At 47.8% G+C, this 22,946-nt stretch overlaps 1 protein-coding gene across 2 annotated transcripts; it reads left to right on the top strand.

Annotated features, from left to right (window-relative positions):
• The first annotated feature begins 2,555 nt into the window (after window positions 1–2,555).
• LOC141162630 (serine protease 27-like) lies at window positions 2,556–21,705 on the top strand. 2 transcript variants are annotated; one of them, XM_073648916.1, is made up of 6 exons: window positions 2,556–2,659; window positions 17,998–18,024; window positions 18,303–18,465; window positions 18,753–19,027; window positions 19,431–19,600; window positions 20,276–21,705. In XM_073648916.1, exons 2-6 carry the CDS (start codon window positions 18,018–18,020, stop codon window positions 20,687–20,689), a joined length of 1,029 nt encoding a protein of 342 aa, XP_073505017.1. In that variant the 5' UTR covers window positions 2,556–2,659; window positions 17,998–18,017; the 3' UTR covers window positions 20,690–21,705. The 2 variants fall into 2 exon arrangements, with proteins under 2 accessions (XP_073505017.1, XP_073505016.1); XM_073648915.1 differs by lacking the exon at window positions 2,556–2,659 and adding an exon at window positions 14,929–17,839.
• Window positions 21,706–22,946: the final 1,241 nt, after the last annotated feature.

Here is a 22,946-nt window from a genome sequence, read left to right as displayed (position 1 = left end):
TCCGCCGGTACAAGAAACTGAGATGAAGCTAGGGACGAAATACCTACTCCCAGATTGCCGTCCACCACACAACCTGGGATCAACAGTTTTCCGACGACTCTTTGCTCTGCAAAGGACGGGAAGGACACCCCCCAATAAAATGTCCCTTTCTCCCGCAGAAGAAACACCTTCCTGTCTTGTGGCGCACCGCCGGTCCCCTCCCCCGAAAGGCTGTCCCTCCCAACTGCATAGGTTCCTCCGGACTGACCAGGGGAACCTCCATATAAGGGACCCTTGTAGGAGGTGGAGTCATCACAGGGGGTGGAGTTATCCCGCACCTCTCCCGAAGCCGTCTGTCAATGCGAATAGCAAGGGCCATAGCGGCTTCCAGCGACACGGGAGAGTCATACTGTGCCAACACATCCTTTAATTTGTCAGATAAACCTTGACAAAACTGGCTCCGAAGAGCCGGGTCATTCCACTGGGTGTCCGTTGCCCACCTACAGAACTCTGAACAGAATTCCTCCACTGGACGATCTCCCTGCTGGATCCTACGTAACTTAGATTCAGCAAGGGAGATCCAATCCGGGTCATCATATACGAGACCCAGAGCAGAGAAAAACCCATCAACTGACCAGAGAGCCGGAGAGCCCGGGGGAAGAGAGAACGCCCAAGATTGGGGGTCCCCTTGAAGGAGCGAGATGACAATTCCCACCCTTTGCTCCTCACTCCCCGATGACCGAGGCCGCAGCCGAAAGTACGACTTACATGCCTCCCGGAAAACAAAAAACTTGTCCCGCCCCCCCCGTGAACCTGTCAGGGAGAGCGACTTTGGGTTCTGATCCGGCTTGCTCCAGGGGATACAAAACCTTGGACTTAACGTCCGCCAGCTCCAAGGACAAACTCTGCAACTGCCGAGCTATACTGGCTACTGGATCCATGGTGGCTGGAGAGAATTTTTTAGTGGTCAGTGAAAATGTCACGCTAACTCGGCGTACAGGAGGTCAGGAGCCTATGCTGACCCTACACTGAGGCCCTGCCTAATCCCTCAAACTGGAGGTACTGTTGATGGTACAGAGGTCCAGGCCGCCAGCGTAAACCTACCTCCTGAGAAGCCCTGAACCTCAGTAATCTAGTCCTGAGAAGGACACCGATCACAACAATAGGGGACAGGACCGTGTATGCCAAACACAGTACAAGACGAACGAGACAGTACAAGGGGCAAATCAAAAACCACCTCGCATACAAAAACTTACACCACTACAACGGAGGGAACACCAATGGGTAAGGGGATAAAGAATAAAGTGAGGAAGGGAAAAAACCACACCGAGTACACTTCGCTCCTAACTCCACAATACCACGTACCGCTCTGATAGTCTGCATGAGAAGCTTTCACCGACAACTACCCTATCAGAACGGCAGGTATTTGAAGGAGTCCCCATACTGCAGAATTAACTGCAGCTGGGCGAGGCTGGGCCTCGTCTAGCACAGAGAGAGAGAATTAACTCCCTCCCTGCCGAAAAACACCAAGCACCAAAAACTCAGCTGCGAGAAGTCAGACTGTGTAATCGCGACGATCTTCGTGGCGACACACCCGTGACACAGATTTAACCAAGGGACCGACCAAGTCCATGGCAATTCTGTCGAATGGCTCTTCAATAATGGGCAATGGCACGAGGGGACTTCGAAAGTGAGAGTTGGGGGCAGTCAACTGACAGGTAGGGCAGGACCTGCAATATTTCAATATTTCCCGGTGACACCCGGGCCAATAGAACCTCTGCATAATCTGTTGCTGCGTCTTTTCCACCCCTAGATGTCCCCCCAAGATATGTGAATGGGCCATGTCCAACACCTTCGGTCTATAGGACCCCGGCATCAACGACTGCTCCACCAGCTACTCCCTTACTTTCGTGACCCGGTACAACAAAGGCTGTACCGGTCAGAAGGCAGGGACTGACCAGTACAGCAGATGAGCACGGCAGTCAGGCTGACGGGTGATCCGGGTAGACGGACTGGCAGACACCTCGGGTAACTGGCAGGAGCCTCAAGGTAGGCAGGCTGGTAGGCACGGCAGGTAACAAGCAGGAGCCTCCAGGTAGGCTGGCTGGTAGGCACAGCAGGTAACTGGTACGTTCTCCAGGTAGGCATGCTAGCCTGGCCCATAGATAGACTGGCGGGTTTGGACTGTAGGCAGACCGTCGGGCTGGAGAGTGTACTTGGCTGGCGGAGACAGGCTCTGGATAAGCGGACTGGCCAAGCCCATAGACAGACTGGCGGGCTGGGCTGTAAGCAGACTGTCAGGCTGGACTGGTAGTCAGGCTGGCGGACTGGACTGGTAGTCAGGCTGGCGGACTGGACTGGTAGTCAGGCTGGCGGACTGGGCTGGTAGTCAGGCTGGCGGACTGGGCTGGTAGTCAGGCTGGCAGCAGGACCTGAGGGCTGAAGCAGAGTTTAGAACACAGAGCTACAGCCTTGCACGGGTGCCTCCATTTTGGAGGAGGTGCCTTTTATATGAGAAGTCCTCCGGCCATTGGCCAGGGACTCCTTAGGACTGCGCGCGCGGCCCCTTTAAGAGGGAGGGAGCGCGCACACGTGCCATATGCACAGTGCCCGGGAAGCTCCGCTCGCCGGCAGCAGAAGCAGCAGGAGAGCCGGAAGACGCCGGGCCAGGAGCGCAGCGGTAAGGGGGACAGCGTCTCTGCCTGTCAGGGGGCAGAGACGCCGATGCTACAGTGTGTCCCGGTGATATGTCCAGCGATGAACCTTCTGCGCCCTGTTAGTCATTGTCACCCCGAAGCACGCGAGGATCTCAGATTTTAATTTGCTATACGCTTTGGCGTCCTGCACAGTTAAGTCATAGTACGCCTTCTGGGCCTCTCCCGTCAAGTATGGCGCCAGTACCTCTGCCCACTGCTCTGGTGGAAGTTTCTCCCTCTCGGCGACTCTTTCAAACATGGTCAGGAAGGCATTCCCCGGAGTCATTTTCTGCAAAGGCCATCTTACCGACTTCCTGACGTGGGTGTCATCAGCCGGACTTGGGGTTGGGGCGCTCGTCATGCCCTGGATGGCGGTTACCAGAACCTGCACCTGCTGCCGTTGTTCCTGCTGGTGCCGCTGGATCTGCTCTAACAACAACCTGTTGGTCTCCTGCTGCTGCGACTGGACCAAGTGTTTCAGCAGGTCCTCCATTTTGTCTGGCGATACTTGCTGGCTTACGACAGACTTGACCCAGGACACGCAGTCCTTCCTATAGCAGTCACACGTCTCTGCAGGGAACGCTGCCCGCACGTTTAACACCAATTGTACGGATGGTACTCACTCAGGTGCGTTGAGAGGTAAAGAGGAGGCAGGTTCTTGTAGATGTCCACAGCGGTTTATTAAACTTCATAACAGGCAAAAGTAAAAAGTGCAAATAAGCAGCCTTTACTGCAGGCAAAACAAAGGAGAACAGTACTTTGTAGAAAGTCTCTGGTACAGCGAACCTGCGGTCACACAGTCTGATGAGCGTACTGCACACAGCTCAGTCTTGGCACTACACACAGGAGGCTTCTCCCTCCAAACACAGACCATGTGCCAAACAAACAGCCTCCATTATATAGGCTGGTAACCACACCCAGAGGTGAGGTACGTGGGCGCCTGGACTCGCCCCTCTCTCCTAGCAACCCGTACCCCGGCTCCCAGCTGCACCAATTAATCCTCTTAGTGCATGCGTGCACTAGAGAAAATACACCGGGCTACATCCCATCGACTACACGACCATTAGCCACCTTATAATACATTACACTACTTCTCCTGTACTGATCCGGAGTTACCTCCTGTACTATACTCCAGAGCTGCACTCACTATTCTGCAGGTGGAGTCACTGTGTACATACATTACATTACTGATCCTGAGTTACCTCCTGTATTATACTCCAGAGCTGCACTCACTATTCTGCTGGTGCAGTCACTGTGTACCTAAATTACATTACTGATCCTGAGTTACATCCTGTACTATACTCCAGAGCTGCACTCACTATTCTGCTGGTGCAGTCACTGTGTACATACATTACATTACTGATCCTGAGTTACATCCTGTACTATACTCCAGAGCTGCACTCACTATTCTGCAGGTTGAGTCACTGTGTACATACATTACATTACTGATCCAGAGTTACATCCTGTATTATACTCCAGAGCTGCACTCACTATTCTGCTGGTGCAGTCACTGTGTACACATACATTACATTACTGATCCTGAGTTACATCCTGTATTATACTCCAGAGCTGCACTCACTATTCTGCTGGTGCAGTCACTGTGTACATACATTACATTACTGATCCTGAGGTACATCCTGTATTATACTCCAGAGCTGCACTCACTATTCTGCTGGTGGAGTCACTGTGTACATACATTACATTACTGATCCTGAGTTATATCCTGTATTATACTCCAGAGCTGCACTCACTATTCTGCTGGTGGAGTCACTGTGTACATACATTACATTACTTACCCTGTACTAATCCTGAGTTACATCCTATATTATACTCCAGAGCTGCACTCACTATTCTGCTGGTGCAGTCACTGTGTACATACATTACATTACTGATCCTGAGTTACCTCCTGTATTATACTCCAGAGCTGCACTCACTATTCTGCTGGTGCAGTCACTGTGTACATACATTACATTACTGATCCTGAGTTACATCCTGTATTATACTCCAGAGCTGCACTCACTATTCTGCTGGTGCAGTCACTGTGTACATACATTACATTACTGATCCTGAGTTACATCCTGTACTATACTCCAGAGCTGCACTCACTATTCTGCAGGTTGAGTCACTGTGTACATACATTACATTACTGATCCTGAGTTACATCCTGTATTATACTCCAGAGCTGCACTCACTATTCTGCTGGTGCAGTCACTGTGTACATACATTACATTACTGATCCTGAGTTACATCCTGTATTATACTCCAGAGCTGCACTCACTATTCTGCTGGTTCAGTCACTGTGTACATACATTACATTACTGATCCTGAGTTACATCCTGTATTATACTCCAGAGCTGCACTCACTATTCTGCTGGTGGAGTCACTGTGTACATACATTACATTACTGATCCTGAGTTACATCCTGTATTATACTCCAGAGCTGCACTCACTATTCTGCTGGTGGAGTCACTGTGTACATACATTACATTACTGATCCTGAGTTACATCCTGTATTATACTCCAGAGCTGCACTCACTATTCTGCTGGTGGAGTCACTGTGTACATACATTACATTACTTACCCTGTACTAATCCTGAGTTACATCCTATATTATACTCCAGAGCTGCACTCACCATTCTGCTGTTGCAGTCACTGTGTATGTTACGGATCTGGGTGGAGGAACCTCTGTGCTGAGGTGCAAGGAGGGACCAGAGGGGCGTAACTAGGTATCAACTCGGACTGACCCAGGTCGCACGGCGGCTCAATCGACTCCGTGAACCAGGGAAGGAACGAGCAGAGGGACCAGGTGCTACTCTGGACCAGTCCTTGTATGAGAGCAGGTGACTCCCACGGGTAACTGGCAGGAGCCTCCGGGTAACTGGCAGGAGCCTCCGGGTAGGCACGGCAGGTTACTGACAGGAGCCTCCAGGTAGGCTGACAGGTAGGCACGGCAGGTAACTGGTACGTTTTCCGGGCAGGCAGGCAAGCCTGGCCCATAGACAGACGAGCGGGTTTGGATCGTAGGCAGACCGTCGGGCTGGAGAGTGCACTTGGCTGGCGGAGACAGGTAGTCAGGCTGGCGGACTGGACTAGTAGTCAGGCTGGCGGACTGGACTGGTAGTCAGGCTGGCGGACAGGACTGGTAGTCAGGCTGGCGGACTGGACTGGTAGTCAGGCTGGCGGACTGGACTGGTAGTCAGGCTGGCGGACAGGACTAGTAGTCAGGCTGGTGGACTGGACTGGTAGTCAGGTTGGCGGACTGGACTGGTAGTCAGTCTGGCGTATAGGACAGGTAGGCTGGTGGACTGGACTGGTAGTCAGGCTGGCGGACTGGACTAGTAGTCAGGCTGGTAGACTGGACCGGTAGTCAGGTTGGCGAACTGGAACGGTAGTCAGGCTGGCGGACTGGACCGGTAATCAGGCTGGCGGACTGGACTGGTAGTCAGGCTGGCGGACTGGACTGGTAGTCAGACTAGCAGCGGGACCTGAGGGCTGAAGCAGAGTTTAGGACACAAAGCTACAACCTTGCACGGGCACCTCCATTTTGGAGGAGGTGCCTTTTATATGAGAGGTCCTCCGGCCATGGGCCGGGGACTCCTTAGGACAGCGCACGCGGCCCCTTTAAGAGGGAGAGAGTGCGCTCGCGCGCGCCCTAAGCACAGTGTCCAGGAAGCTGCATGCACCGGCAGCAGCAGCAGGATCGCCGGGGGACGCCGGGCGGGGAGCGCGGCGGTAAGAGGGACGGCGTCTCTGATACTACAGTGTACATACATTACATTACTGATCCTGTATTATACTCCATATTATACTTGTACAGTGTAATGTGAGTGCTGCCATCCTTGATGTATATATATATAGTTAGCACCGTCTGCTACTTCGGGAATGGGCACAGGATAACGTGTGCCGGTGTAGGAGGGTGCAGAACCCATCTGGATCCTATATATGAACCTCATAGATAAATGTGATGTTGATGTAACCAGATATGACCCGGTGAGATGGAAGGAGATCTCCACCTCTTAGAGCATCGCCACCATTTATTCGGTGAACTCGATGAACCCTATATCTATGTTCAACAATGTCAAACTTTGAACCCAATCTGGTGCCAATTGCTTCTGCTTGGCTACTATTATAGACATGAATGCGACCCACCAGCCACATACTCCCGTCAATGAGAGTATCCATGTCTACCATAGTAGTAAACCTAAGCACTCTGGTTGTGCAATAAATAGCTGGAGTCAAAGATGTCACCATGGGATTGTGGTGCCAGCTCCGGCCTCGAGATGTTAGATTGAGGCAATAAACAGGGAGCCATGTAGAAGACTACCTTTCTGATGCAGATGAAGGCACCACAGATCCATTCGCCTTTGTCCCCAACACTGGTTTTTCCACATTAAACAGGTAACTCTGATAATGAGATCTTCAACACAAACACAAGAATTTCTTATTATCTCCTACCAGGCTCCCTCTGTCACGTAGGCCCCTTTAATGGGATGAGGAGGACTCGAGTTGTCACGTCCACAGACAGGCACAGACCTGATGAATTTCATAGATTTTCCAAAAAAGCCTTCAGTGGGTTTGTCTTGATGAGATGTTTGCCCTAATTTCAGGTCCCACCTTACAAGATAAGAGTCGTTGTAATGTGCAGATCTGTAGGATATTTTGCTCCTCTTTGGAGATAGTTCACCTCTCACATGGTGGGACCTCACATAGATGGTGAGGCTTGAAGGACCACCTGAAGTTTCTTAGTTTGAAGGCGGAATTTTGCTTTCTTTACGGTGGTAAAGTTTCCATTATACACGAGATTCTTTGCCCTAAAATTCACCAACAATATCATATTATCCCCTCAACATCTACAGCCATGGGGACAGCCTTTTTTCTGACCATGTGTCCCTCCCATTCAGTCACAGGTGGTTTTAACTAGCTCTACCAGCCCATACATTGTAGGTTAAAAGCCCAAGCAGAGACATATTGTCTATGTAATATGTAACAAGAAACCAAGAGCTGAGATATGGCTTGTGTATGATGACTGGTAACTACCCACCATACTCCAGCGTACACCATAGCGCTCAGCAGAGCCATATTAGTAGGGCTGGTGTCCAGACGATCCATCTTCTGTCCACGTCCATGTTGACTTGTAAGGACCATGGTGATGTTGTATTCTTCTTCTTCACATACAAGGAGATATTGGTTGTATTGTCTATATATATATATATATGTATGTATATATATATATATATATATATATATATATATTTATTTAATGTTCACAAGAGTAGGGATGTTAGAGGAGATATCAATTATCCAGACGATCCATCTTCTGTCTACGTCCAAGTTGGCTTCTGAGGACCATGGGGATGTTGTATTCTTCTTCTCCACATACAAGGAGATATTGGTTGTGTTGTCTATATATATATATATATATATATATATATACAGTACAGACCAAAAGTTTGGACACACCTTCTCATTTAAAGATTTTTCTGTATTTTCATGACTATGAAAATTGTACATTCACACTGAAGGCATCAAAACTATGAATTACCACATGTGGAATTATATACTTCACAAAAAAGTGTGAAACAACTGAAAATATGTCTTATATTCTAGGTTCCTCAAAGTAGCCACCTTTTGCTTTGATGACTGCTTTGCACACTCTTGGCATTCTCTTGATGAGCTTCAAGAGGTAGTCACCGGAAATGGTTTTCACTTCACAGGTGTGCCCTGTCAGGTTTAATAAGTGGGATTTCTTGCCTTATAAATGGGGTTTGGGACCATCAATTGTGTTGTGCAGAAGTCTGGTGGATACACAGCTGATAGTCCTACTGAATACACTGTTAGAATTTGTATTATGGCAAGAAAAAAGCAGCTAAGTAAAGAAAAACGAGTGGCCATCATTACTTTAAGAAATTAAGGTCAGTCAGTCCGAAAAATTGGGAAAACTTTGAAAGTGTCCCCAAGTGCAGTTGCAAAAACCATCAAGCGCTACAAAGAAACTGGCTCACATGAGGACCGCCCCAGGAAAGGAAGACCAAGAGTCACCTCTGCTTCTGAGGATAAGTTTATCCGAGTCACCAGCCTCAGAAATCGCAGGTTAACAACAGCTCAGATCAGAGACCAGGTCAATGCCACACAGAGTTCTAGCAGCAGACACATCTCTACAACAACTGTTAAGAGGAGACTTTGTGCAGCAGGCCTTCATGGTAAAATAGCTGCTAGGAAACCACTGCTAAGGACAGGCAACAAGCAGAAGAGACTTGTTTGGGCTAAAGAACACAAGGAATGGACATTAGACCAGTGGAAATCTGTGCTTTGGTCTGATGAGTCCAAATTTGAGATCTTTGCTTCCAACCACTGTGTCTTTGTGCGACGCAGAAAAGGTGAACGGATGGACTCTACATGCCTGGTTCCCACCATGAAGCATGGAGGAGGAGGTGTGATGGTGTGGGGGTGCTTTGCTGGTGACATTGTTGGGGATTTATTCAAAATTGAAGGCATACTGAACCAGCATGGCTACCACAGCATCTTGCAGCGGCATGCTATTCCATCCGGTTTGCGCTTAGTTGGATCATCATTTATTATACAATGACCCCAAACACACCTCCAGGCTGTGTAAGGGCTATTTGACCAAGAAGGAGAGTGATGGGGGGCTACGCCAGATGACCTGGCCTCCACAGTCACCAGACCTGAACCCAATCGAGATGGTTTGGGGTAAATCTATAAATGAGAAGGTGTGTTGAAACTTTTGGTCTGTACTGTATATATGTATATATATATATATATATATATATATATATATATATATATATATATATATATATATATAATGTTCACGAGAGTAGGGATGTTAGAGGAGACATCAATTGTTCAGACGATCCATCTTCTTCTACGTCCAGGTTGGGGCTTACAAACTCTTTCACAATTAAGGTTCCCAAGTACAATGGAGATTTCTTCTTCTTTCTTCTTCCCAGAGTATTAAAGCTTCTATGGACAATGGACATATCATCTTCTTCACAGACAAAGACAAGACATGTAACTCACCGGGAAATGTATATATAATACCTGTAGTCCTAAGTAAGTCACCAGAAAATGCACATATAACACCCGCAGTCCTAAGTAACTCACCATGAAATGTACAGTATATACAGTATATTGTCTGCAGTCCTATGTGACGCGCCCCCTGGGGCCGTGGGGTACTCGGTAGCCGGGCTGGTCCTTTTTGGGGTAGTCACGGTGACAGTGACCCGGTCCGTGGCCCAGGGCGGTCAACAAACGGAAAGTCAATTGGGGAAATAAAGATTTGTGACGCCGCCCGTGGTATGCGGCTATAGGGAGCCGCCGCTGCTGTTCAGATCCACTGGGGCTGTTGGTGACGCAGCAGAGATGGTTCAGCTCTCCACGGGTAGAGCTAGGCCCCAGGGCAGTTAAATAAGAGATTTAGGATGGTGGTGTTGTGGTGCAAGGCAGGTGACGCAGCAATTAAGTCAAGGACACAGCGGGGTGCAGTCTTCAAGTTTTTACTCACAGTTCTTATGGTGTTCCAGGTTACAACTGCCAGCAGGTTATAACAGCCCGCCGAGTCCTGTGTCCTCCGGGGAAGTGATCCAGCCAACTCTCAGATATCTTGGGTGCACTTCATCAGGACCCCTTCTTGTGTACCTTTCCAGGTCGTCGCTCTGCGCTGGTGTGACGCTCACAGCCCTCCCTGGTAAATGGGGTTACTCTGAGCTGGGTCAGTGTAGGTGTCTCGGGGTTGCAGTCGTGGCCCGGACCCGGTCTATGCCCAGGGCGGTCACATAAAAGATTTTTAATGGGCTTTCAGGGTTGAGTGGTATTTTCCGACTACGCCACCTACGGTTTCCGGTGATAGACACCAGCGCTGCTTCAGTCCACTGAGGCCGATGTTAAAGGGGCAGTTTAGATGGGACGGCTCCCCGCAGGCGGAGCAGGCCTCAGGGCAGTGTGATGAGGAATGGTGGGTGCAGTGCCGCGCAGGAAATAACAGGCTGAAGCGGGGTGTGAAGTCATCCAGGGTTTTTACTCACATTCAGATGAACTTTAGCCACAAAGCTTCCCTCTGCTCCTCGCGGCGTACTGCGGCCACCGGGAAGGGGGTTCAGCACTTTCCAGGTAGATCAGGAGCACCTGTCGAGACCCCTCTGTGTTCCTCTCCCTGGTAAGTTGTTCTCCCACTAACTCTTCTCCTGACTGTATGTGTAGTTAGAACTAGGTGTAAGGCCCGGTCCCACTGGATAAACGCAGTGTAAGAGATACAGGTGGCTTATGCCGCTCCGTCCGTATCCCTCTGGGATCCACTAAGCCTCCGGGCTTTTCTGACTGAGACGTGAAGTAACAAAGTCAGATATCGGGGGCCGGTCACCCCTCTTGCAGCAGGAGTCCCTCTGACTAGGCCAGAGTGAGGTATACAGGTGGCGTATGCCGCTCCGTCCGTATCCCCCTGGGATCCTTTTGCCTGTGGAGCTTTACTCCTCTGCTCCCCTCCAGGCCTTCTTAGGTAGAGACCTTGACTGGGTAGAGACAGTGGTTAACTCTGACCCGCTCCTCGCCTCAAGGCCAGAGAACGAGGATCGTGTATCTTCAGTCGGATGAGGCATATTACTGAACTCTGGTGGGTGACCACAATCAGAGATGGAGACCACAATCACTAATGAAGATCACAATCAAAGACCTTGAACCTAAGATGGCCGTAAATTAAATATGAATTAGTAAGTGTACCCTAAAAGTGTGTCCTCCACCCTCACCCACTACATGGTTCCCCCTATCTTTGGTTCCCCCCATCTCCTGTATCCCGGGCTGGGGCAGCACCCTGGTGCATTTAGACCCCCTACAGGACAGGAGTGGTGTAGTGTTGAGTGATGAAGTAGGGTCCCGAGAAGTGGTCCATCCTTACCTGGAAGAGGAGATACCACACCTCAGGCTGAGGTGCAGTACCCCTGTGGTGACTGAACCCTCAGGGGCGCCACACTGGCTCTCGCCCTCCTGCTCTGCGCCTCACACACAATGTCCCGAGCGAGTGGCCGCGGGCCTTGTTGGGTGACGTCCTTTCTGTCCCCTTCGTCCTATATGGCCACCTTTTCAACAATTGTGTGTGTTTTTTGGCTACGGCACTTGAAGATACCGCAACCTCCGGTTTACTAGCTGAATCTTGCAGTCCTGCACTAGTCTGGGGCTGGTCCCCTACTGCGACCTGATCCCTTCACGATCAGCGTGAACTCCTAGATGTTTCTACCCTTCTTTTATACTGTTTTGTCTGTGCTCCCCTAAACTACTTCCTCCACCCACCTCCTCCACTTAGTTCCACCTTCTTAACAGGGACCAGGCCTGTGCTCTCTCTTAGGAGCTACCTGAACCTTCCCTTTTGAAGTGGCGTAGTGTTGGATGTGAGTGTGTGGGTCCCGGGTAGTGCTCCCTCCTTACCTGAGAGTGGGGTACCACACCTCTGGCTGAGATGCAGTACCTCTGTGGCAGCTGGACCCGTAGGGGCGCCACCCCCCACCCCCCCCCATCCCCGTTAAACACAGCACGTCCGCAGGCTGGAACAGAGTAGAACAAGGATTTAAGACATGCAAAATTTTTAGAATGCTTTTCCGGGTTAAGAAAGTAAATAGATAACTTTTTCTTCCCTTTATGGGAGGCACTTTTTCTTAAACGTTACACATTACTACCAGTATATAAAACAATATAAAACCACTTTAAATAACATTCTTTTACATATAAAACATTTTTATCACTTTTTCAAGTAAGTTCAGCAGACTGTAGTGAGATCCTTATCAGGTGTCCATCTCACTGTTGTAGGTGCAATATGAGGGACCCGTCCGAAAAACCCCAACGTAGGCCCTTGGTTGCAAAGCATAGCTGATCCACTCGTTGGACCACGTGTTCGGCCACGACAAACGGGTTTTTGTTCAGTGGTCTATAAAACCAACAAGGATCACGTTAAGAAGTGCTAACTATTTACAATAAGAGTTCTGGCTGTTCAACGCCCACAACCTATAAGTCCTTGTACCTTAACCGGGTACACACAAAACAAACAAAAACTTTTTCTTTAAACACATTAAATGATTGTATCAATACCCTTCCGGGTAACTATATACAGTTTTTCCATTTTTAACTAGTGCAGTTTAGTAGTTGTGCTCCCTCCGGGGGAACAATTGTCCACCACTAGATGGCCCAGCTGGGTCATCAGCCTCAGAGGGCAGGGGTGCATTCTCCTCCTCCACTACCCTATGCACATGTAGGGCGTACCGCCCCCGTTCTCCATGGTGCCGGGTATAAGTGACCCTGTCTCCAGAGTAAAGATCCCGTCCCGGGTGTCCCTGCTGTAGGTGGGACTCCGCATCACGCCGGTTGACGAAGAGGTCCATGGCCACTTGAGACTCCCAAATAATGCCTCAACCTCCTTCGAGATCGAACTTAACCACAGTTCCCTCGGTGCGGCGACTGGTTTTGGAAGGCTTGACTTTGTGGGACAGGGTCTTAGCCTGCATGTTGCAAGCCTCCATCGCCTCCCACTGCTCTTGTTGTTCCCGCCGCTCCACTGCCAGTTTTTGGAGTTCCCGCCTGCAATACTCCTCTCTCCATAGGACCTCTCTTTGGGTCTCCTGTGGGAATCCCATAAGGTCGCCCTCCTGGTTGTCCCACCGGAACTCCTCTCCGCCTTTGCAGGCAACCGGGGACGCAGGCGTGGGTGTTAAAGGGGCTCCCTGCTGGTCCTTGATCCTTGCGGACCAGTCCCATTTGGCGCACCGGTACACCCAGCCGGGTGTAGGGGCAGGTGGTTCCTCAAGGGGGTCTAGGAGGGTATCAGTGTCATTGGTGGCAGGGTCAGGAGTGCTGTTGTTGCCTGCGCTCTCTGTCGCTCCGGTACTGCGTGTCGCCTCCGGGGTCAGGACAGGCCCCGTCGGGGCTGGGGTGCTGGTGGTAGGACTTAGCGCGGTCCGCTGCTGGGTTAGCTTCTCCAGCAGCTCGTCCTTCCACTGCGCGACAGCGGCCTTCTGGGCTTCTTCCATCTGCCGGCCCAGCTCCTGTACCTCGGCACGCAGGAACCCCATATTCTCCAGGGGTAGCTTGCCCAGGATCCCCTCAAGGTTAAGGGGGGAATCTTCTGCCTGCAGGCCACAGGCGGGAGTCTGGCCATCACCTCCTTCCATGGCGCCTGCAGGGTGTATTCTGACCCCTCTGCCTGTGGCCCCGCCCTGTCTCCAAGATTTTCCTTCTCCTCTCCACTTCCGGGGGCGGTTCCACTCCAGTTTGCTGTCACCCACACCAGGGGGCAGCTCCCCCAGACTGATGGACAAGTCTATGTATATGGCCGCAGATGCATGGGGCGGGCTCCGTTTTTGGCGCCATTCCGGAACCTGGCCCACGATGGGAGGCTTCTTTTCGTCCTTTAATACACACATAATGGAGCCCGTTCTTCTGGGGCGGGCGCCACATTCAGTAATAAGCACAGTCTATAGGCGCACGAGACCCGATGTAGCGGGTCGGTACATCCTGTTCGTGACGCCAAAGTTGACGCGCCCCCTGGGGCCGAGGGGTACTCGGTAGACGGGCCGGTCCTTTTTGGGGTAGTCATGGTGGCAGTGACCCGGTCCGTGGCCCAGGGCTGTCAACAAATGGAAAGTCAATTGGGAAAATAAAGATTTGTGACGCCAACCGTGGTATGCGGCTATAGGTGGCCGCCGCTGCTGTTCAGATCCACTAGGGCTGTTGGTGACGCAGCAGAGATGGTTCAGCTCTCCACGGGTAGAGCTAGGCCCCAGGGCAGTTAAATAAGAGATTTAGGATGTTGATGTTGTGTTGCAAGGCAGCTGGGTGGAGTCTTCAAGTTTTTACTCATAGTTCTTATGATGTTCCAGGTTACACTTTCTGGATTATAACCGCCCACGTCGTCCTCTGTCCTCCGGGGAAGTGATCCAGCCAACTCTCAGATAACTTGGGTGCACTTGATCGGGACCCCCTTCTTGTGTACCTTTCCCGGGTCGTCTCTCTGCGCTGGCTCTCACCCTCCTGCCCTGCGCCTCACACACAGTGTCCCGAGCCAGTGGCCGCGGGCCTTGTCGGGTGACGTCCTTTCTGTCCCCTTTGTCCCATATGGCCACCTTTTCAACAATTGTGTGTGTTTTTTGGCTAAGGCACTTGAAGATACCGCAACCTCCGGTGTTCTAGCTGAATCTTGCAGTCGTCCATTAGTCTGGGGCCGGTGCCCTACTGCGACCTTATCCCTTCACGATCAGCGTGAACTCGGGCGCACAGGTTGACTCCGCACTTCCCGTGCCCCTAGGATCCTCTCCTCTCTCTGGAGCTCCTCTCACTGCTCCGGTGTTATCTCCTCACTCTCCTACTGGGCCTCCCTGACTGGGCCCTACTCCTCCACGGTCCTCACTAACTGAACTGACTGACCCCTTCTAGATGTTTCTACCCTTCTTTTATACTCTTCCTTCAGTGCTCCCCTAAACTACTTCCTCCACCCACTTCCTCTACTTAGTTCCATCCTCCAGAGAGGGACCGGGTCTGTGCTCTCCCTTAGGAGCTATCTGGACCTTCCCTTATGAGGTGGCATAGTGTTGGATGTGGTGGTGTGGGTCCCGGGTACTGCTCCCTCCTTACCTGACAGTGGGGTACCACACCTCTGGCTGAGATGCAGTACCTCTGTGGCAACTGGACCCGCAGGGGCGCCACATATGTAACTCACAAGGAAATGCGTATATATAATATTCGCAGGCCTGTGTATCACACCAGGAAATGCATATATAATACCCGCAGTCCTATGTAACTCACCAGGAAATGTATATATAATTCCTGCAGTCCTATGTAACTCACTAGGAAATGTATATATATAAGACACGCAGTCCTATGTAACTCACCAGGAAATATATATAATACATGCAGTCCTATGTAACATTGCCCTATATGATACCTGTGATCCTATGTAGCATCATAGGCAAAGAAGGTGTTACCCACAGTCCTATGTACAATTGTTAATAATGTGACACTTGTCACCTGTAGTCCTATGTAAGATCACAGTTAGTGCCCTGTATGATGCTTACAGTCCTAAGCAACATCATAGGCAATGAAGTAGATGCTCCCCGCAGTCCTATGTAAAATGACAAGTAATGTGTCTGGTGTTACCTGCAGCACTGTTGATGTAGCAGAGCTGGGTTTGTCACTTTACGTCACGTTACTATATGTCTGAGTTCTGACCTATGTGCAGTATATACAGCAAGGAGCCATTATGTCATAGTTGTGGATGGGGGATGGGGGCAGGTGACATCGTCTCTCCGTCACTTGTGTCCTCCTTTAGTCCCCAGGATGCTATAGTGAAAGCTCCTTCAGGATCCTGTAGGAATGAATATGACCCCCGCTATGATTTATGAGAGGCCTGAGGACCCCACTACAGACATGGTGATTTACAGAGAACTGCTTCTAGTTCCAGGCCGCTCCACCAGGGGGCAGCGTCTGCCCTGATTTACTGCCACCTGCAGGTGAGATGCTGAAGATGATGAAGGCTGAACTGTCACTCTAAGAATTCCCAGTAAAGTTACTATTAATTATGGAAGTGAAGCCAAACACAAAGGAAAGTAACACAAAGCAAAACTCAAAATGTAAAACATCACATAAAAATACAGCACAAAATACAACACGAACATCATGAAATGCAACAAAATGTGAAATTTAAAACAAAAATACAACACAAAATAACATGAAAGACAAAAACATATCAAAAAATAAATCCAACAAAAACAAAGAGAACTGCGGTACAACGAGAAATCACAATACAAATCCAAATAGAACAGAAAACGGCAAAAAATGAAAAAAAAAGCTTCATGAAATACAAGACAAAAGACACAAAATACAGCAAAAAATATGAATAAAAACATTATGAAATTCAACACAAACACAAAATACCATAAAATTATGGAGTGCATAAATAAATAAAATAATAAAATACAACAAAAAAAAAAACTGAAAAAAATAAAATCCAGCACAAAATCATGAAATGCAACGCAATGCAAAATAAATAAAATAAATAGAAACAAAATACAACACAGAAAAATAAAATCAAACTAAAAATCCAGCACAAAACAGAACAAAAATGTGACGCGACATCATGAAATACGACACAACAGAACACATGCCAAAAAAAAAGGCAAATTACAACTCATAAAGCAGAAAACATCCAAAACAAATCAAAATAACATTTATTAAAAAATTCTATATAAACAGGAAAGGATATAAAAAAAAATCTGATACAAACATCATGAAATATCACACACAGGACACAAACAACAGAAAAGCCAACACAACACAAAATATATCCTATAAAATGCAATATTGCTCCTCCTCTGGACGCTCACTCTTGGACAGATCCAGTTTTTGGGGTCTGTGGTCTAGACCCCCACACCTCCTCCCCCCTGGAGGTCTGCTTACACATGACATTTTTGGTGCAATTTCTGTTAAAAAATTTCCCCAAAAAAGAAATGAAAAGTGCAAAGTAAAGAAGCCGCGGCTCTGTTCCTGCCGTCCGATCTAATGGGGCAGGCAACTAAGGATCCGACCCAGAGCCGAATCCTGGTACCAGAAATCCACAGCTTGTTGGGTTTTTTAATGTTTTTATAAAACAATGAAGCAAAAGGTAGAAAAAAAGACAAGAAAATAAAAATAAAATAAATAAATAAAATGGATAAGACCCTGGAAGCAATAACTGAGCCCGAATGGCTGGAGGAGGACCATCTGTGATCCGTTCTGTATTAATGAGTTATTATACTTCTACAAAAACTTTAGTAAATAGCAACTTTTTGTCAATTTTAGAACTTTAAAGAATTGATATCAAACTCTCAATATCAATCTAGTCTTGTATGTGATGGGGAAAGTCATAAAACAATGGGGTGACAAATTGGCTAGAGTCCTATCTGCTCCCTCCAGGGCATCGTCTGATGCCTACGGGACATCTTGGCTGAGTTGCTAATGAGTAAGAACCAGTTGGGCGGCTCTTGGTCTCTATAAAAGTCATGTCCTTGGCCTAAGAAACTACAAGAGACATCACTAATCAAAGAAAACCAGAAGATAACAGGAGGACAACCAAGGCCACCAGCACAGCAACATGCAGAAGCTCCTTGTGCTCCTCACAGTCCTCTCACTACCCGGTAAGAACCTGACCCTACGTGTAACACTCAAAGTTTCATCACTTTTGGCTATTTTATGGTCATTATAATGTCTTTGATCTTGGTGCCATTGATCTTATTTTTTTTTCATATCTTCTCTTTCCATGGTTTCCATATTCTCCAATGTTCATCCTTCCCAGGATTCCCGGGACTTCTTGCGATGACACGTAAATATATATTTTATGTTCTTTTATCATTTCTGTGAATATTACATCATAGATATATTAGAAAGGGGTCAACTAAATGAGAATATCATAGTTTTTTTATGAAAAAGTCTAGAACTTTGTACTTCTATGCTGGCTACATACGTGGTATCGGGTTGACGCGATAACATTGGGCAGTAGTTGACGCGATAACATGGGGCAGTAGTTGACACGTAGCTGGTCGGTCTTGGGGGTTGAAGCAATGTATTAGTATCTGATGACAATTTCTTTGGATGGTGTAGTTTGTGGAAAACCATTGGCATCAGAGAAAATCGTAGGAGGAGCAGATACGACTATCGGACAATGGCCGTGGCAGGTCTACCTGCAGCTCTACGATAGCAACCAGTGCGGCGGGACACTGATCAGCGAGTCTTTGGTGCTCACAGCCGCTCATTGCTTCTATACGTAAGTTTTCACTATTACTTCTGTTTCTATGGACGTGTTCACATGTAAAATGTCAAACTCTGTATTTATAGAAATCTACTTACACTGCACTTGGGGGAACATCTGCTTGATCTATGGTAGACCCTGGGCTTCCCATACTGTGGGCGACAGTTAGTTCCTTACTGATGGTGACAGCTGAGGTCTACAATGGTTCTTGTCCCCATTCTTTACCTCCTAGCTTTAGGCTAAGACTTTCCCGGAGCTATCTGACATTGAGTGACACATTTTTTTAATCATTTCTCTTACAGGCCGGTGAATGTCTCACAAGTCACTGCATACCTTGGAGTACAGAAGCTTTCAGACCTGCAGGACCGCAAAATTGTGGTCAAAAAAGTGAAACAAGTCATTGTATATCCAACCTACACAGATCAAGGATCCAGTGGAGATATTGCCTTGGTGAAGTTGGAGAGTCCGGTCAATTATACCCCAACTATACTTCCAATCTGTCTGCCAGCCAATACCGTAAACCTCCCAGAGGGAATGCTGTGCTGGGCAACTGGATGGGGTTATGTCAGAGATAATGGTAAGACCATAAGTAGACTATACCATAGACATCTGGATATAAACTTTTCGAAAGACCTTTCCTTATCCAGATTTGATTTTCCTGTAACAGATTTTTAAGGGTCCACCATTGCATTCTTGACACTTTCTTTGAAAAGACCACCTCAAATAGTCCACTTGTCAACTCATTCTTAGGTAACTGTCTCAAAGAGCTGGTCATTATGATGACTGGCATGTAACGATGTGGTCATCACAAGGTTCTGTGGACTGATTATTGGGGAATGTCACCAGTTATCTGGCAAGTACTATCACAGGGGACTATTTCTGGTGAAGGGGACTATGTAGAGGGTTATCTGGCCTCCAGAATCCAGTTAATCTGGATAAGACATCCAACGGGTGGCAATGAAGGCATCTTCTCTTTGCAGTGCCACTCACTGGCCCAAAGACTCTGAAGGCGGTCCAGCTCCCACTGATTAGCAACAACAACTGTGAATCCTTGTATCGGGACAGCTTTGGCTACAGCCCCAATATGAGGCTGATCCATGACGACATGCTTTGTGCTGGGTTCAAATATGGACAGAAGGATGCCTGCCAGGTATGTGAAGATATGAAACCACTATATGATGATCTTCTTGACGCCTGTTCTGTTTGAGTTCTGTTCTACCAGAAGGTCCTACATTGAGTAGACATTTGATGGAAATATGGTAACAATTTCATAGCACAGTACTAAGGCGTCCAAAAGCGACACGCTATTGAATTCAGATATAAAAGATCCCTGTGTTCAATAGGGTACACAAAAAGAACTTTGAGATTTGGGACCGTTCCCATCCTCGGTGTTATGGTACCATGTTCTCCAACTGGTTCAATTTATATTGAAAATTGTTTGCGTTCGAAAAAAATTTTGGTGCTTTTTCTTCAAGCTTTGAAAAAAAAAAAATAATGCTCTCCTCTCCGCTCACCTGTACTACCACCGCAGCCCACCATCCTGTCCTGCATGCAGCTTCATCCAGCCTCAACTGTGCCAACATATGCATGAAGTCATCACTTCAGAGGTCTACTAGCCAGGTGTAAAGTGAAAATGCAGCGAAGACGTCATGCATGGTGGTGAAGGAAAAAATAACCCAGAAGAAGATGCATGTAGCAAAAGATGGGGAGCTGAGGTAGTGGGACAGTAGAGCAACAGGAATAGTATTATTACTATAATCACAAAAATATTTAGATTCTCCTGAATTAACACTGAACCAATTTTCTCATCTTTTCTTTGTTGCAGGGTGACTCCGGTGGACCCCTAGTCTGCAATATTAAAGGTGTCTGGGTGCAGATGGGCATTATCAGTTGGGGTATTGGATGTGCAGAGCCCTATCATCCTGGTGTCTATACGAGAGTCCAAAATTACGTGTCCTGGATTGGTCTGTACATGACGTCCTCGGAGAACAGCAATGGACTGAAGACTTTCCAAGTCACTAAACACTTAGACAAAGTGGATCCTCCTTTAGGATTCACACCAGAGAACAGCAGCCAGAGCTACATGCTGTATGAGCAAAACTATACAGAAAGCGGGAACCTAACGGACGACAGCAGCAAGCCCAAGATAGAACTTCTAGTGGGCAGCAAGGCACATACAAGGCAGGGGTCCATGGCTAATGCCGTGCTTGTCCTCCTGGGTCTGGTGCTTCTTCTATAGTTACATGATGACGTCTGCAGCAGTTGTTAGATCGTTCAACGCTCTGTCCGCCAGAAGGACGGGACGGAAATGATGGTCTTCATGTGTCCTGACTGGGCTCCTACATGAGCTCTACCTCTATCAACCCTTGAACCTCTACGATTTACAGCTTTCTGGAGCCAGTGAGATCTACACACTCTATATACCGGCCGTACATAATTCACATCTAGATTCTATTGACTGAATGCAAACCTGACAATTCCTCCAAGACAAAACTGCTTATGGGGCACATACAAGTCTAATATATCCAGGAACTGTAACTTGCCAATCACTCTTTTTAAAGTGGTCTTTTCCCTCTTCACGTGTATTTTGGGGGCACTATAAGTGCAGGGACTTTCTTTTCCTCACTTCCCAATATGCATTTCTTCTACCATTGCCAAATGATTTCCCTGCCCTGAACTGAAATCCAAAGAGACAAACCCTCTACCTCATTCCTGTAGAGATAAAGACAATCATCTATTCCCTATAGAGAAGAAAACACCCCCACTTCCTGTGGCGAGATAAAGATCCTCCTCTACTTCCTGTGGAGAGACAAAGACCCACCCCATATCCTGTGGAGAGATAAAGACCTGCCTCCACTTCCTGTGTAGAGACAAAGATCCTCCTCTACTTCCTGTGTAGAGACAAAGATCCTCCTCTACTTCCTGTGGAGATGTGGAGAGACAAAGACCCGCCTCCACTTCCTGTGGCGAGATAAAGATCCACCTCTACTTCCTGTGGAGAGACAAAGACCCACCCCATATCCTGTGGAGAGACAAAGACCCACCCCATATCCTGTGGAGAGACAAAGACCCACCCCATATCCTGTGGAGAGACAAAGACCCACCCCATATCCTGTGGAGAGACAAAGACCCGCCTCCACTTCCTGTGGAGAGACAAAGACCCGCCTCCACTTCCTGTGGAGAGACAAAGACCCGCCTCCACTTCCTGTGGAGAGACAAAGACCCGCCTCCACTTCCTGTGGAGAGACAAAGACCCGCATCACTTCCTGAAATTCTTCTTGGTGTCTTTAATGCTCTAGGTTGATTGCACTTGACATGAAGTTGGTGTCGGAATTTTGTCGAGATTTTTAGAAGATCCATTTGGGTAAACAAAATACTTTGGAATTTTTTTCGGCGCTGCATCGGCCATTGGATGACCACGGCTTCATCGAAATGACAGTGACCATATGACCCTCAGTGTAATGACGTCACCTATATGCGACATATCTGCTGTATATAATGTCCGTCCGTCTGTTACAAGAGTTTTGTGTTTCTGATCCAAAAAGACGTTATTTTTATTGTTTCAATTGTGTATAAATAATAAACTTTTATTTATTTTGTTTTTTTCAATGAAACCCTCTGTGTTGGTGATTTGTTTCTTCCCGAATGACTCCTATGAGGACACATTGTAGAATCTCTCCCTTTCCCTGAATATTACACCCCAAACTATACAGTAGAGAGAAGGGGCCCGAGATGTCGGGAAGGGCCACAATCAGATGGGTTTTCCCATTATTGAACTATTTCCTTATATCGATACAATTCCGCAGCTGACACAATTGGGACGTTTTACTGCTAGACATGGGATAGAAGTCCTATAAAACTTGCGCAGAACAGAAAGAAGAAAAACAAGTGGCGGTGAGTAATAATGAAAAGTATTTATTACATCAAAAGAGGACAAGAGTAGTAGACCAGATCTTGACTCTCCGTTATTCACCTTTTGGGCAGGGGGTGTTCGCCCCATTAGGGGTTCACTCTACACTATATTTTGGCTTTATGTGCCTTTGGACTTTTTGTAACGTATATGTGACATGGAAAGATTCCTCAGAGTTTCTCACTCGTCACATGTAATATAAAGCTGCGGTGACAATCTGTAACTGAACGCTGTGGTCCTGATTACCACCAAATATAATGGATTATCTGTGGTGCGTACATCTGCCTGAAGACTGAGGGCACGACACACGGGGTCTCGTAAGGGCTGAGCGGGTGCGACCAAATCTACTTTTCCTCACAAGCTTGATGACATTATACCTCCATATTACACCAGCATACCTCCATATTCAGTATCACCATGTAACCATACATAACTAGTAGACCTCAACTGAATCCCTATGTAACCAGTAAACCTTCATATAGCACCTATATACTCTTAAATTATCAGCACACTTCTATAGAACATCTGCACAACCCTAGCAAAACTAAAGAAATGAGCCATTTCATATGGTCATAGAAATATTAAG

This window comes from Phyllobates terribilis, unplaced genomic scaffold, assembly GCF_046119375.1.
Source record: "Phyllobates terribilis strain yellow unplaced genomic scaffold, ASM4611937v1 Scaffold_9__5_contigs__length_417890890, whole genome shotgun sequence".
Taxonomy (NCBI): Eukaryota; Metazoa; Chordata; class Amphibia; order Anura; family Dendrobatidae; genus Phyllobates; species Phyllobates terribilis.
The sequence above is the reverse complement of the archived record's forward strand: the minus strand, read 5'-3'. Positions and strand labels throughout refer to the sequence as shown.